This window comes from Mytilus californianus, unplaced genomic scaffold (genome assembly GCF_021869535.1).
Source record: "Mytilus californianus isolate M0D057914Y unplaced genomic scaffold, xbMytCali1.0.p SCAF_1, whole genome shotgun sequence".
NCBI lineage: Eukaryota > Metazoa > Mollusca > Bivalvia > Mytilida > Mytilidae > Mytilus > Mytilus californianus.
In genome coordinates, this window is record NW_026262581.1 from 133,714,843 (window position 1) to 133,731,718 (window position 16,876).

General features: G+C 30.1%; 1 protein-coding gene across 1 annotated transcript in view; it reads left to right on the plus strand.

The window, feature by feature from the left end:
- The window catches only part of LOC127735327 (E3 ubiquitin-protein ligase Rnf220-like), a gene marked incomplete at its 5' end in the record, with an annotated part of 43,965 nt that overhangs the window by 19,490 nt on the left and 7,599 nt on the right, over positions 1-16,876 (plus strand). Inside the window, 7 exons of the mRNA XM_052245483.1 lie at positions 537-663; positions 4,982-5,024; positions 6,718-6,792; positions 9,748-9,790; positions 10,482-10,600; positions 10,915-11,038; positions 16,492-16,585. Coding sequence (XP_052101443.1) covers positions 537-663; positions 4,982-5,024; positions 6,718-6,792; positions 9,748-9,790; positions 10,482-10,600; positions 10,915-11,038; positions 16,492-16,585 — 625 coding nt within the window. The remainder of the gene's footprint in view (positions 1-536; positions 664-4,981; positions 5,025-6,717; positions 6,793-9,747; positions 9,791-10,481; positions 10,601-10,914; positions 11,039-16,491; positions 16,586-16,876) is intronic.

Genomic DNA, 16,876 nt, shown 5'->3' on the forward strand with positions numbered 1-16,876 from the left:
TAACAAACCTGCTATAGTGTAACATGTTACAATAACTAACCTGCTATAATGTAGCATGTTACAATAACAAACCTGCTATAGTGTAGCACATTGTAATAATAAACCTGCTATAATGTAGCACGTTACAATAACAAATCTGCCACATTGAAATAACAAACCTGATATAGTAAAGCACATTGTTATAACAAACCTGATATAGATTATCACAGTGTTATAACAAACCTGCTATAATGTAGCACATTACAATTACCAACCTGCTATGGTTTAATGCTTTACAACTACAATCTTTCTATAGTGTAGCACATTACAATATCAAGTCTTCTATAGTGTACCACATGCAATTACCAACTTGCTATGGTGTAGCACATTACAATTTGCAACCAGATTTAACATAGCACAATAAAATAACAAATCTTCTATGGTGTAGCACATTATAATATCCAACATTACACAATAATATAATACTTAAAAGTACAAACGGGCAGCGAATTGTTACTATGTATCATGATAATATTTCAGTGTGTTATTTTTTCCAGAACAAAGGAAGAAGTGTGTTTTAGATGGACAGTCCCCATGTTGTCCTGTTTGTGGTATTACATTAAGAGCTGGAGAAATAGAACACCACTTCACCCTTGAGATGGAGAAACTAGACAGACTTGTAAGGTAGGTACAGATGACCTCTATGTAACCTAACACATTATACTTTCCCACCAGGAGTAACTTCCCTTTGCAAGATGTGAAAGAAGTTGTCTTTGTTGAGAGCAGGTTCACTCTGCACAATTTCACTTTTCAAGAGACTTCCCTTTGTATGTTTTTTTTTCTGTAAAAGAGTTTCAATAAAGTTGTTTAATATTAATATTTGTGTAAATTCTGAGTATGAGTCTGTTTTACTCCAATAAATTTTGCTTTGTAAGATCTGTATGAATGGGAGGTAACTGATAACTGTGAAGTTTCCAATGAAATAGGATATTTAAGCCTTGAGATAGCACATACAGTTTGGATATATGATTTCCAACATTATGACTTCTAGGTCAGATTGTTGTTCTCTCTCTGATATTTAGTAGAATTTAGAAAAAATAAGTTTGAAAGTGTACAAACTAAACAAAATATTTGTGGAAGTATTTGGACTCTGATAACTTCTTATATTGTATAATTTCAAGCTGCCATAATAACCTGTCTTTGGTATCAGAGTAGAAAAATGTAGCATTTCTCTATATAGATTGATAAAATATTGTGCGTTCCAGTATCCCTGAAAAGTGTTTACTCTCTTCATAACCAAGAGAAAATAAAAATAGTTATGTTCTTTTATTTTTAATTTCCACTTTGATAAATTAAACTGTCTGCAGTAATTTTCAAAGACAACTTTTTATTCGAAGGCGTAATGCTATTTTACATATTATATAAGAACAAACACTTAAAACTTTCCTCTCATGTGCAAGCTGTTGTTAACAAATTTAGAATGTTTTTGATTCTTTTAAGTTCTAAATACAGTTTTACAATAAAACACAGAAGCATGCTATTGTTTTCTTTTCATAAAAAGATGAAAGGGTTTTAGATACACTGTATGGTGAACTGATAGTCTTTGGCCTCTATACCTGTCCTCAAGGTCACTTTCTGTGCTTTTGTAACTGAGACAGAAATTTTGGAATTTGGTTGAAACAGTACTTTCATTATTTTGTGTATACACATGTTATTAAAAATTGGTTATATCAACAAATTATGAGTAACTGAAGGCCGATATATACAGAAGACCCCTAACCTGCCTTCCAGGTTTCATTTCTGGAGGTGAAAACAATGGATAAGACATTTGATTGGTAGTTCAGTAATATAAGCAGTATGATTGGTTGTCGAATACTTTAAATTTTGATAAAAACTCAAATGTATTTTGACACCATGTAACATGTTTAGTAATGTGTACCATAATGAAAATGTAATATCGAAAAATGACGAAATGATAAGAATTATTTAAAATGAAGGAAATCACAACTTTCAGAAGTATAAAGAGAGCCTAAAGTGACTGTTTAAGGCCAAATTAATTTATAATTTCATAGCTGACTAGTATGTGAAGCAAATTATCATTGTAATATGTGCCACCTGGTATTGTTCAGTAATGGGCTCCTGTAAAAATCTCCATGAAAAATATCACTTATACTTTAATGGCCGTAATTTGTATTGTGATATAAAATATTATTAATTTATTCCACCTTATCACATGTGTAGCAGTCATTTCTGTAAATGATTTTAGATTTTCCATAAAATCTTTTGTAGTGACCAAATCAAGTATTTTATATTGTACGATATTTGAGTTAATAGAAGAGGATTATAACAATACAGAGAGACATTAAGTTACTAGATATTGCAACTTCGTTGTCAGTCAAAATGAAAAATTTAGTCGCAATGAGTTCCATTTTTGTGATTGTAATTCGTTAAGGTGCAGATCTGCAGGTGTATATAGTTATATGATGATTAACTGATTTTGCATTCTTAACAAATTTAATATGATGAAATTCTTCATATTTTCTATATTAGGTTTTAATGGTCTTTCTAAATTTTATGTACTTGTTGGCTAAATCTGATTTAAACACTGAAATTTTTCATAAATATAATGTTAGCAGGTAGTAGCTATATGTACATTTTTATGCATGATTTTGTATGCATAAAACAAAAATGTACAAACTAGTGCAGTACACCTTTTCTAAGATCGCCAAAGAAAATCCTTAAATTCCACATCCATTAGTAGTTTGTACTTCTCAAATAACACCAATATTTTATTTCAATGTAAAAATTCATAGTGCATTTTATTTTTGTTTGAATCAAATTCTTAGTGCATTTTTTGTGGGAAAAGTTGCCAGAAAGTGATTCCAAATATGAAATATGAAAATCAAAATAAAAAATTCTCATTTAATGATTCAGTTTTAGTAATGAAGCAAATGATTGGATATTTATTTGTTGATATTACAACTTATTAAGCAAACAATACAAATAATTCTAACAAATGTACTTCCGATTCTCAATTTGAAAAATACTTAAGCATTTTATTGAGGCAGATGACTGAGTTATGCGAATGTTTTATTATCTAATTGAAAGCTAGTTTTAAGGACAAATGCAGATTTGACCATATAGAAAGCTTTGTATAAAGGTACGAGTGGCAACAATTATTGTTATATTAGAAATAATTTGCACTTCCAAATATTCAATATAGTACCAAGTAAAACAATCATTAAATACGATGCGACTTTGATCATTCCATTCATTGGTTGGTTTATACTTCAGTATTATTATTTTTTATTGATTTTAACGGTAAAAAACTTAAAAGGATTGTTCATAGTTCAGTTCAAAGATTTGTGTTGCCATTACACATTATTTATTTAGAATTAGACACAGGAATAAAGAACATCCAAGTGGAAATAACGTAAATCTGTTACATTTTCTTTAAGCAATTATGGTACTTCAATTTTCATTATTTACTAATCAACATGTAACATAAAATATAAACAACAGTATAACGACATGCTGCATTAAGTATATAGGCACTACCGCTTTATAACTTCGTTTTCTTTGTTATTATTAGGTTTTGATATAAACATAACAAAAGACCAGAATGTTGCATATCAAACTGAACCAAATAGTGTTTTGATGTTCATAAAAAATATTGTTAAAATGGAAAATTCCTTGGAAAGTTCTTTTATTCTTTGATTTTGTTGATTTTCAAAAAAGATTAGTAAAACAACAGATTTTATTAATTAGATTTTCAATATAATTATTTTGAAATCAATTCTGATTTGCAAAGTTTCAGTTAATTTTATTTTAAAAGTACTTATATAACTATATGGTATAAATGTTAAAAATAATTATATTAATGGAGAAAAAAATACTCCTAATTTGATAAAATCATGATAGACAATTTTTCTTCTCCTTACGTAGAAAAATACAGAGAAAATTATCATTATTTTATTTAGGTTCCCAGACGTCCTGTCACAACACTGTGAACAGATGTATAAATAACTTAATTACAATAGTAAACAATAGCCTAACAAGTGAATCCATTCATCAGATTGGCCAGTCACGACTTGCTGAAAAACTCATCTTGTTCAATTTAATTAGTAAATTGTGTATGTATTAGGTTGTCTTAGAAATGACAGAAAATGTCAGCTATTTATAAGTGACCAAACCAATTACGGACTAATGAGTACAAATAATTTAGTTATTGTTTGATACTAATTAAATTGTTGGTTGATTAATGGAGAAATGTAAAACCTTTGGCTGTTTAGATTCAATTAACTGGACAGTATGGTTAATGAAGTTCTTCATGACGAATTACTACTCCAAAATACTCATCTAAAATAGTTTTTCCTGAGGAATTACCACTGCAAAATACTCATTCAAAATAGTTCTTAACAAAATATTAAGTTGCAAAATACTCATTCAAAATTGTTCTTCCTGACGAATTACTGTCACTGCAAAATTTGTTCAAATCAGTTCTGAAGCAAATTACTTCACAACTGAAAAGCTGTATTTCTTGAAAATCTTTAGGATTTTTCTCTTTATTGAAAAGAGGACACAACTCACTCTATTTGATTTCAGTAAGCAGCACTGTTTCGATCTGTGTTTTCAGTTTGCATTCACATGTGAAAATATTGCATGAATGAGGTCATGAGTAGAAAGTATTCATATGTTATAAAGAAGAAAACATGGTAAATACATAGACAATTTATCATTTATTTTTTTTGTCTCAATTGCTGAGGAAGCAAGGTTTATACATGCTATTGTTGGTGTTGGGGGTGATTACACTAGTTAAAGTTTGTGATAATACATATTTCTGTGTTTCCAGTATACTTAATAATAACTTTTCATTTTTACTTCCATAAAAAAGAAGACCACCTTTTACGATATCGATGTTTCCACTGTTTCATGGTTAGATACATTTTTACAAGGTAGAAAAATAAACTTTTTCATATCAGTATCAATTTTTACCTTTCAGATGTGGCAGAAAATCCAGAGATACCACACCACAAGGAAGAAAGGTAGTTAACAATTTTTATATTTTCAAAATATGGATAAATGAATTTTTATTTTTATTTTTTTTGTCCCAAAAATATATATCTGGTTATATTTATATTTTGATAACAAATGAGCTACCCTGGTAGGTAAAATAGATTTTTTTAAATTAAAGGCAAACCAACATAAAAATTTATCTTATAAAGTCTTCAGTAACAAACTCTTTTCAAACTCTTCAAATTTTTACATTAAGAATACATGTTTTTTTGTGGCGTGTGGCCTTTTGTATATTTATTCCAGTTTATAGGTATTTTACAAGTTTTTAATCGACAAATTAGGTTCAGATGAGAGTATTGGATATCTTTCAATGACATTTATTTTCTTTAATTTGATCATTTGATTTGAAGTTTGTGAGACTAATAGAATTGAGTTTTATATTAGATCTCTACATGGCCAACCTTCTAGCATTATGATATCCTTGATATGGAGAGAATTATAGAGACTGTCCCCATGTAGTCATTATCTTAGCAGTGTGTTAAACAATTTCCAGATCTTTTTTTATAACTTCTTAGTAGTAAAATAATGCTAATTTATTAGTAGACTTGAAATTTTAGTCAAATAATTAGAATTAAAATCACACCTTTTACGTATAAATTGTATGTAATTACAAATTAATTATCTCCCTTTTCAAAGAAGTACTGAAATGTCGATTGAATTTCATGCAAAACAGAAATATTTTTCTCTCAGAATTTTTATAACTGATTATTTCAAAAGTACTAGGTCATGAACAAGGTAGCAATTTAATTTGATACACTGATTTTAACCATATTTTTTTCTGAACATTATTTTTGAACAAAGGACATGTACCACAGGAAAGAGGATCATATTTCAATAAAACTTTATAATTTGACAAATTTTGTTTGATTTTATTCAGAAATAAGATACAAAAAGAAAGAAAACTATTTATTTGTAATTTAATGATGTCAGTTAGCCTGAAGTTCTTTTCTCACGTAAGATCCCTTATACACTGTGATGTAACTGTAATACAGTGTTTTCATTGTAACATACAATACTGGTAATAGTTCGGAATGAAGACCATATTTAAATAAATAAATGATTTATTTGCTATCAAGACCATACAAATAAAGAAATAAAACCACACTAAATCTAATTTGCTTATTTTCTTTTCTGATTGCTTAAATTGTTTTACTGTAAAAATATTTTAATTTAAGAATTATTCAATAACTGCTTTATTTTGTTGACATTTTTATGAGACATACATATATTTTAAAAGATTTATTGTAAAGGGCTAAATCTTGCTAAAATTAGTTTTAATTTATTGAAAATGTCTTTTGTCTGTTACTTGCAAACTAGAAAACAAATATACTAAAGGGCAAAAGATCTAAATGTGCAACAAGTCTCTCCACATATGTACCTAAAAAAAAAAAAAAAAAACTGTAGCCCTCATGAATATTTGTGTATTGGTCATTGTTGAATATCAAAGAGTGCCACAACTGAATTCAGTGTTTATGATTGTCTTATTCTTAGGAGATCTTCTTATAACCATCAAAATGAATAACAGCAATAAAAATGTCATTGTATGTGCTCATTTGTTTTACTAAAAAATTGTTCTACTACCGTATTCATTTCCTTCCAAATGGCAAGAAATTATCAAAATGTTATAATAATTATATAATTAGATTTGTTTGACCATTGTAGGGTTTGTCATCACCTCCAGTTAGGCGAGGGAAAGAGTCTCCTGCCACGGAGGTTGTTTCACAATCAAGATTTGAGGTAAAGTTACACTTTTATTGGTGTCATTTCTAAAATATTGACTTTATTCATGGTCACTTTTCAATACAAATTTTACTAATTACAAAGTTAATGGTGAAAGTCACACTTATACCTGTAGGATCATCTGCCAAGTAGAAGGACTATTGATGAAAGTTTATTTTATTTAAACAAATATGAAAATAAGAAAAGTATTTTATTTTAAAAGAAACAATAAAGAATTTAACTTGTAGATATTTAACCACAAAAATGGAAATATTTTGTTGATTCATAGAGATGAAAGGGTTGTTTTAATTAGGTGGGATAGTGGTTAGTTTGTATTACCGATAGTTTGAAAACTATTAGTTAATTGTGAACTGGGTACTTTTCTTTTTTATGGTAAATAACTTTAAAAAATACACAAACATTTATACAGAAATTCATAAAATGTTGATTTCCATATTGAAATGTACGACCGAGTGTTTTACATGATGTGAAAATAAAAGGTGCAGTAAGGAATTGATTGATCAACATATGGGTTGCCCCTATGATTTAAATGTTCATTTGACAGAGAGGATTTACACAGATCAAAGTTAGTATTGTGATGCAAGTCGTCTTCCGTACTGAGTAGCTGTGAATAATTCATTTACAGTGAGCCTTTCTCTCGTCTTTTGTTACAACTGTTTTAGGATATTTCATTGAAGTCTTTAAAAGTAATTAATAGTTGATCAATCAGTCTTTATGTCCCACTTGGAGTTTGTCAAACAAACTTGCAAATAATTGATTACGAATTTTGTTCAAGTTTCACCAGGATTATAATTTTGTCTGTGTTAGCATTAATTAGTTGCGATTCTTTGTCGATATATTTCTGTGTCTGTAGACTATAATTGATCCATAATCTAAAGTTAGTTCTTAGAACATTTGTTGACGATTGTTTTGCCGACCTGCCCCTTATTGACAATTTCACTGCTCATTTTACGCAGTAGCATGTTCGTATGAAAAGGAGAGTAGGGCAATGTTTAAATAAATGGTTGTCATTGTAGAGATAATCTATCAATAGCTGGAGTAGTCAGACAAATTGTATAAATGAAGTTCAATGAATTTTCGAGCAGATACTAATATAAATACTCTTGTAAAGAAACCACAGAAGAAATCGGTGTGGTTTATCTTTGGCGGGGATTAGATAGAGGGATGAAAGGACTTCCTTCACACTAGATAAATGGGTGTTAAATAATGTTCTAATTCTGTGATTAAAATATAATGAGAAACTAATTTAAATGTTTCAATTTATTCTATGCAAATTTTTATCATTTGATATGAGTAAATTACATAAAGTTGTATTCTTTTGATATGAACTAAGTCTTTAATCACTTCAATATTCTGTCAATATGTAAATATTAAGTTTGTTCATTTACCATTCTACTGATAACAATGACTATAATAGTGCTGGATCAGAACATTTTTATTTTCATTTAGAATTTAAATATTTTACATTAATATCAGGAAAATATTTTTTCCTCTAATTATCTGCGATTAATTTGAGATCTTGATTTTGATGTCATTAAGGTGTGATAATTCATCTAAATTTCTGCAGTTAACACAAAAAATATAACATTTCTTTATTGAATTTATTAACTTTGAGATCTATGTGATATTTAGAAAGAGAAAATCAAATTGGTTTTATCCTTTGAACTGAAGTTTGAAGTTTATTGAGTATTTTGTGAAGACAGCTGATATTCAGTTCCCAGGAACAAGAAAAAAGTTAAAATGTTAATGATAGAAATGGGAGTTATTGTAAACTTAATTTTTGTTTTTATAGAAATAAACATGAAACAGTCAATATGAATGATTTTACTCCTTTCCAAGTGAACCTGCCTATTTGACAGAAATTATTTTTGCATATTATATCACCTTTTCTGTGAGTTATTCAAAAATACTGTTTAAAGGAAGATTTATATCAGTGTCTGTGTCCAAAGACTGACAAGGAAAAGATTTGTTTTAAATCATTTGTCTTATGCTCAGTCAAAAAGAAAAGATTAGTTTAACCATGTCAAATCAGATTTCCTTGGTTTTAAATAATGTTTTTCTAATACTGTCAAAACCTTGTCAGACAAAACCGACTCAAACTGACCACAGGAGAGACAAAAGGCCTGGAACACTGACCTTAACATTAACACTGCACATATTAATTAACCCTAAAATACAGCTACAGTTCAATTTAGCATAGGCCATTATAAAGATACAAATTATAACTGGCAGACAGAACTGATTTGTTGTCCTCATACTGGCAAATTTATATTTTATGGGAAGAAATACATTGTATTTAAAATGTGATTAAACTAAATGATATTGTATTATTTCTTTTTCCTTCTTAAAGGAAATTAAAAATTTAATATGGGTTTTTATTAAATAGATAAAATATTCAAGTACAATAATATATAGTACATGTATCGTTTTATAATGGAGTCTTTAACCAGGCTCTGACAAAAAAGTATTGCATGGTTGTCAATAATTTTATATATTTATTAATCCAAATTACAAGAAGCGTTGTAAACAAGAAGGATTAGGACAAATTAACATAAGTAGCTTGAATTAATTTAATGGAAATATAAATGTATTCTGACACCCCATATCCCTATATTTTAATGGAAAAAAGAAGTAATGTGGACTTAGGTTATTTTGTGTTAACAATTTCTGTTATATTTATGGATTGTAAGCTGTTAATAGTATTTGTACATATCTCCCTAAAGGAATATCATTTCACTTATCACGTCATCACGAGTCAAATTATTAAAAAAAATAATTACTGCATTTTAGTGTAACTGATCTGAGGACCTTAACGTGATCTCTACTAGTCATAAACATTGTACATGTCATTGGCTCTTTTGGACCTAATTGCTCGTATAGAATGGCTATTGTCCAAGGTGTTAAAGGCTGTGTAATATAAATCTAACCCTATTGTTATTATTCTATTTACAGACGTACCTTAGGATCAAATGTAACCGTCAAGCTCGTCTAACCAGTAAGTTGTCAGTTATTACGTTTCGCTTCCTTCGTGGGTAGTTCCTTGATACTATTGTTTGGAAACTTGGTATGCTGATCAGACAAATTGATAAACTAGGGAGATGCCACAAGTAGTTACGAAATCTTAATCAATTAACAACAGAATGATTTCAGGTTCAAAAGACGACCAATAATTTATTTGGTTTTAAGTAGTGTTTGACAAGCTTTTACAGATTTGAGCAGAGATAGTGGAGTTAAATTGAAAAATAAAACAATTAAAATAAGATCATTCTTTTAGTCAAATGGTGTAAGATAGAACTGGTGACTCAGTTGAATTTGTATTGGGTCTTCTGATATCGTGATAAGTGTTGACAAGCCGTAGAGAAAACGGATCATGCGATATACTCATTTATCACACTTGTAATTATTAAGTCATTAGCTATGAAAAATAAGTCCACTTGAATTTAGATATTGAAACTTATAATTAAGTTAGATAAAAGATTTTACCAAAGGACAGTTAATGCTTGCTGCTTTTTTCTTTCTTTCTTTCTATTTTCAATTTTGATGTTAATGTTAAGAGTAAATGTATTTTGTATTTATCATTATTTTCTTTAATATAAGTTCTTACAACACTATGTATAATAGACAGTTTATTTTCAATTTCAATTGACTTATGATTAATTTGTTATTATATTTTAATATTGGTGTAGGTCGTACTAAAAACAAAAAGAGAAGACCAACTGAAGAAAGTTGCTGTCCAATATGTAACGAGAAATTGTCGGGAACTGCTGAGGAATTAAATGGCCATGTAGAATTATGTCTGAAAAAGGTATGAAAATATTTTAATAGGTATTGTAGATAATTTGTAAAGTATTGAAATTTAGCTGTTATTTTGTTTATTAGAAGTTAAGGAATAAAATATGCAGTCAATTTTTTAAGTCATATTTTGCACACTGGATCATATTCATTGGAGGTTAAAAATTCAGAACACGTCAGATTAAATATTATTGAAAACATTATCAAATCATTAAACATCTGGTATTATGTAATATCAAAATATTTAACACTGGTGTGATGTATATACATGATATACAAATAAATCATTTTAAGATATTTAGAGTATGATTGTTGTTATTTTTACAGCAGAGAGGAGAGCTGGAGGATGAGAACATTGATGTTGAAGGTGATGACGAACAATATGAAGAGTATACCTGGGCAGGGCAGACTCGAATCAGAGCTACCACCATGTTGGAAGGAGGATTTGCAAGTAAGTCTTGACAGTATAGACAGGAAGGCCAGAATAGAATAAGTCATGTTGAGAGGCAAGGGTGAAATCTGATTGGTTTTGCTTCAATCCTTCCTTCTGGTTTGGTGGGATTCCTTAATTATACCCCACGCAATTTATTGCGTCGGGTATAATGTTTTTGACCCGTCCGTCCGTCAGTCCTGTTCTTGTCATCGCAACTACTCTGAAACCACACAACAGAATTTCATGAAATTTTATAGATAATAAGGACATACTATGTAGATGTGCATATCGACAGGAAATTATGATTTGATTTTTTTTCTAGGAGTAATGCCCCTTTGAACTTATTGGCCTCAATATACTACAGTCCGTCAGTCCTGTTCTTGTCATCGCAACTTCTCTGAAACCACACAACAGAATCTCATGAAACTTTGTAGATAATAAGGACCTACTATGTAGATGTGCATATCGACAGGAAATTATGATTCAATTTTTTTTCTAGGAGTTATGCCCCTTTGAACTTATTGGCCTCAATATACTACAGTCCGTCAGTCCTGTTCTTGTAATCACAACTCCTATGAAACCACACAACAGAATTTTATGAAACTTTGTAGATAATAAGGACATACTATGTAGACGTGCATATCGACAGGAAATTATGATTCAATTTTTATGCCCCCGCCATAGGGGAGGGGGCATTAAGTTTACCCTTGTCCGTCTGTACGTACGTACGTACGTCCCAAAATTGGTTTCCGTTCTCTAACTTTAGTTTGCCTCTACCAAATGTTATGAAACTTATACACAATACTTATTACCACAAAACACAGATCAAGTTTGAATTTTGGTGGCGTCACTTTAACCGTTCTAGAGTTATGCACCTTTAGAAATGGAAAAATTGCTAAATTTTTATTTTCTTCTAAATATCAAGTAATTTTTAAAATTGGAGTTATCTTCCTTTGTCCATGATTATAGTTGAATCAACTACAATCAATGCTTTATACAATGCAATGTTTAATTTTGACTTCCACTGATAAAACACAGATCAAGTTGAATTTGGGTAGTGTCACTTTAATCATATTATTGAGTTATGCCCCTTTATAAATCGAAAGATTGCAAAATTTTTAGTTTCCATTCTGTAACTTAAGTTTGCCCCAGCCAAACATTATGAAACCTATACACAATATTCATTACCACAAAACTAAGATCAAGTACAAATTTTTTGTTTCCGTTTTCTAACTTTAGTTTGCCTCAACCAAATGTTATGAAACTTATACACAATGCTTATTACTACATAATACAGATTAAGTATGAAATTTGGTGGCAACACTTTTACCATTATTGAGTTATGTCCCTTTATAAACATAAAAATTGCTGAATTTTTCGTTTCCGTTCTCTAACTTTAGTTTGTCTCAACCAAATGTTATAAAACTTATACACAACCGTTCTAGAGTTATGCGTGTTTACAAATAGAAAAATTGCTGAATTTTTAGTTTCTGTTCTCTACTTAAGTTAGCCTCAACCAAATGTTATGAGACTTACACGCAATGCTAATTACCACAAAACTCGGATCAAGTTCAAATTTGGGTACAGTCACTTTTACCGTTCTTCAGTTATGTCCCTTTATAACTATATGATATGCAAGCGGGGGCATCATCTGTGTCCACATGTGGACACTATCCACATTTATTTTTCTAGGAGTTATGCCTCTTTGCACTGATTGGCCTCAATATACTACTGCAACAGTTTGTCATCGCAACTCCTCTGAAACTACACAACAGAATTTCATGAAACTTTGTAGATAATAAGGACATAATATGTAAATGTGCATATCCACAAGAAATTTTTATCAATTGACATTTTTGTAGGAGTTATGAGTCTGTGACACTTAGGCATTTCGTGAGATTTTGTTTACTCAGTGTCAATGTGGGGGCGTGGGGTATATGAGCGTGCTCACAACGGTTCTTTAATTTTGTCTTGTTACATCAGTCCTAAAGGTTGCACTTTGTAAATACAGCTGTTTCTCAAACCACGCCTCTTTTGGGGAGATATATAATATTCATAGATATGTTAATTTGTTAACGTACTGGTTCCCATTGATGATCTCTGTGTTTCATATCGTAGAAACATCACTTGGGAATGTAACCAGTATAGAAAAACATGGTAGCGCCTAAATTTTAATTCTTAGGAGGTCCAAAAATGGAGGTAAGGGTAGTATAGAATTTTAGTATAAGTTTAAACTCTTAAATGTTCAAGGCATATAAATGTTGAAAATATGCCGCACAGCCCTATATTTTGACCTTTGAATAAAATAGTAGTGCATATAAACTTTCCGTTCTAGGATATTATTTTTCACGAAACTTCATAGTAAAAGTGTCACAGTTTTAGCCGCAAAGGGAGTTCCTATGGGAAATTGCATTGTCTATATTTACAGAATTGCAACCTATATAGGGTTAAAAATTAGAACATACAGAATTTCACAAAATCTTGTTTATCTCAGAGATTTTAAAGAATTTAACTCAAATATGAAGTTTTATAAATATTTCATGAAGATTGAGAAAATCCTGGGCCTAAACTATGATGAGTAAGCATAAATTCACAGTTTACAGTATGTATTGTTTACTTAAAACCCTGAATTAAAAATAAATTCATAATATATGCCTATTTGTAATTTAAATTGGTTAGAAGTGCTTATATTTACTCTTCGCAGTCATTGCAACTCATTGATCCTTCTTAAATATTTTTGGTGGGGTGTTTTTGTCCTGTCGATAACCCAAAAGTACGCCGTAACACCTAAATGTGCTTTTTTGTGACTGCGGCATAAAAAGTACAAGCTAGAATTACAAAAAGACCTCAATAAAACTTACAATAGTGTGTTCTATCCTAAATATGTACCAAATATTCCATATTGCTAGAAACAGGGAAACAATTTAGGAAATGTGAGGCCCCAGGGGCCAAAAAACAGAGAAAAATGCCTCCCCCTGTGTCATAAAACAGATAATTTAACTTCTAAATGCTATGATTTTATTATTTCAAAGGTCTTTTGTAAAGAAAACAATAACTGTGCTAGGAAGTTATGCAAAAATCAGATGTAAGCAGTCATTTCTATCAAACTTTTAGTGAATATATGCACCAGACTGATATCTTTATAAATACAACTTTTGCAAATATGGCTTTGCTTAAACACTTCTAGTTCATATATTAACTAACTTATGTTAGATATATGGTTAGGAATGATACTGTTGTAACATGAATTCTAAACTGACCATTTGAGGCAGAAATTGTGAACTTTAATTGACAAATAGGCATACAGTAAGATGTGGACTGGAGACACAGGCAGGATTGGATACTTTGTATAATCTTGAATGTTGGAATGATTAACTACTAAACATTACATTTATAGTATTTTAAAATGCTTTCAATTTGTTATCAGAATAGTTTCAAACAGGTTTTAGACAGTTCATGTCAGAAAACATGCACATAGGGTAAGCTGGCAATAATTAAAGTCTTGTTTTCAAATTCTTTAAAAAATTGAAACAGAGGTAGGGGTATAAAATGTACTGTAAAAGGAAACTTAGAGTATATGCAGTGATTTCTTTAAGGCTATAATTCTGATAAATAAGTATTGTTGTGAGAAAAAGTGTTTTTAGAGAGTTTTCTATTTGAATAAATGTTTGTATAGGTTGCACTTTGTAAATACAGCTGTTTCTCAAACCACGCCTCTTTTGGGGAGATATATAATATTCATAGATATGTTAATTTGTTAACGTACTGGTTCCCATTGATGATCTCTGTGTTTCATATCGTAGAGACATCACTTGGGAATGTAACCAGTATAGAAAAACATGGTAGCGCCTAAATTTTAATTCTTAGGAGGTCCAAAAATGGAGGTAAGGGTAGTATAGAATTTTAGTATAAGTTTAAACTCTTTAATGTTCAGGGCATATAAATGTTGAAAATATGCCGCACAGCCCTATATTTTGACCTTTGAATAAAATAGTAGTGCATATAAACTTTCCGTTCTAGGATATTATTTTTCTTGAAACTTCATAGTAAAAGTGTCACAGTTTTAGCCGCAAAGGGAGTTCCTATGGGAAATTGCATTGTCTATATTTACAGAATTGCAACCTAAAATCATTCCCCAACCATAGCTGTAGCCCTGATTCTTGTTTTGTTCCATTTCTCTGACCAATAATGTCCCCATCCACTCTTCTACTTACAAAGGTAATCATAATAAATTGGTAGCTCACCAAGTCTTACTAACAAGTAGTCTGCATACAAAATATGGTGTTTGACTGCAGCACTTTTTGATTTTGCCAAACAAAAGTGAAAGTATTGATAAAACTCACCATTTTGTGTCAAATTTGTACACTGTCAACCAAAAAAAATCTCTTTCAAATGTTCTGGTAGTACTAACATCCAACAATGCCCCAGGCAAAAATTATTTAGAAATATTGAAAAAAATCAGAACATACATGTATTTTAAAATTTTGTTTTTAGTTCATGCATGATTTATTAACTTCTTATTTATTTTATCAGTGGTTGATCAACTCTTCATTTGCATAAAGTTTGATGCAGTGCTCTTCTGCTGATTTTTATTGAATACCAATATATCTTGTTAAACATGAGACCTTGATTGTCTGATTCTGAAGTTAATAGTATGTAGGTAATTAGCTAAACCAGTTTGCCGTATTTTTACTCTGACATATTAGTAATCTAAGTGTATTTGTAGTAATTACACCAACTTCATTCATCAAACAATGTCAGCCCAATACACATCATATCTACATAACAAATGATCATTTAATGTTCAACTTCCGTTTGTTCGATGAAAATGGGGATTATGAAAAAATTGTATATGATTATTAGAAACCATGTGTCAATTATAAGTTCACTTTTCTTTATCAAAATAATTGTGTGAGTGTCAGAATTTAATGATGTTGGTCAGAAAAGTTGTTGTATGATTAATGGTGAAAAAGTTAATCAAACACTGTTGTATTACAGGGTTTTCCAATGTAGGTTCATGTTAGCAAAAGATTAAAATTTGTAGTTAATACAAAAATCTGTTTTTAATATTGCAGAAAAAAGTAATAACTGCCAGAGCATAATAATTATGATTAACAAGTTTTATTGGCTTTTGATAGTCCAAAGATTGAAGCATTTGACAAAATATATTCTCCAGCAGCGACAAATTTTGCTAGACTGAATATTGGTACAATTTAAAAACTTACCAATGCAAAGTGTGTAGTTTAAAACTTTAATCTAATGTTATAGCCATAACCACTGTTATGTTACTCAAAATACAACATAGGGCTAAAGTGACTAAAGTACTCAATTGTAAAATCCTGAAAAATCATTTCAATGTCAATCATATATTAACAGTCTCTTTTAGAAACTACCTACCGGTATGTTTGATCATTCAGCACCAAACTTAGCTAGGGTGTCTTCATTACTTTGTTCAACATTTGTTTTTATAGGATCAGGATTTCAGACCATGTGTAAGAGAACATCTGATGAAGAGGTTGATTTAAATGTTGATGGAGATGATTCAGAAATGTATGGACGACCTCAGTATCCTTAAATCAAAGTTATACTTGTATTGTGTAGATAGTATGCAGTTTCTACCCAGGAGATCCACAAATAATAAACTAGAAATACTGCCATAAAAACATAATATCTAGCTGCAAATTGCACAAATTCATTATTTTTGGTCAAACATTAAATTTTCTGAATTTTTTATTCACATCCACGGGCCAATACTTCAGATGAATAGACTGATGAAAACATTCCCTAACATTCCAGTGATGGGAATAGACTGAGGAAAACATTCCCTAACATTCCAGTGATGGGAATAGACTGATG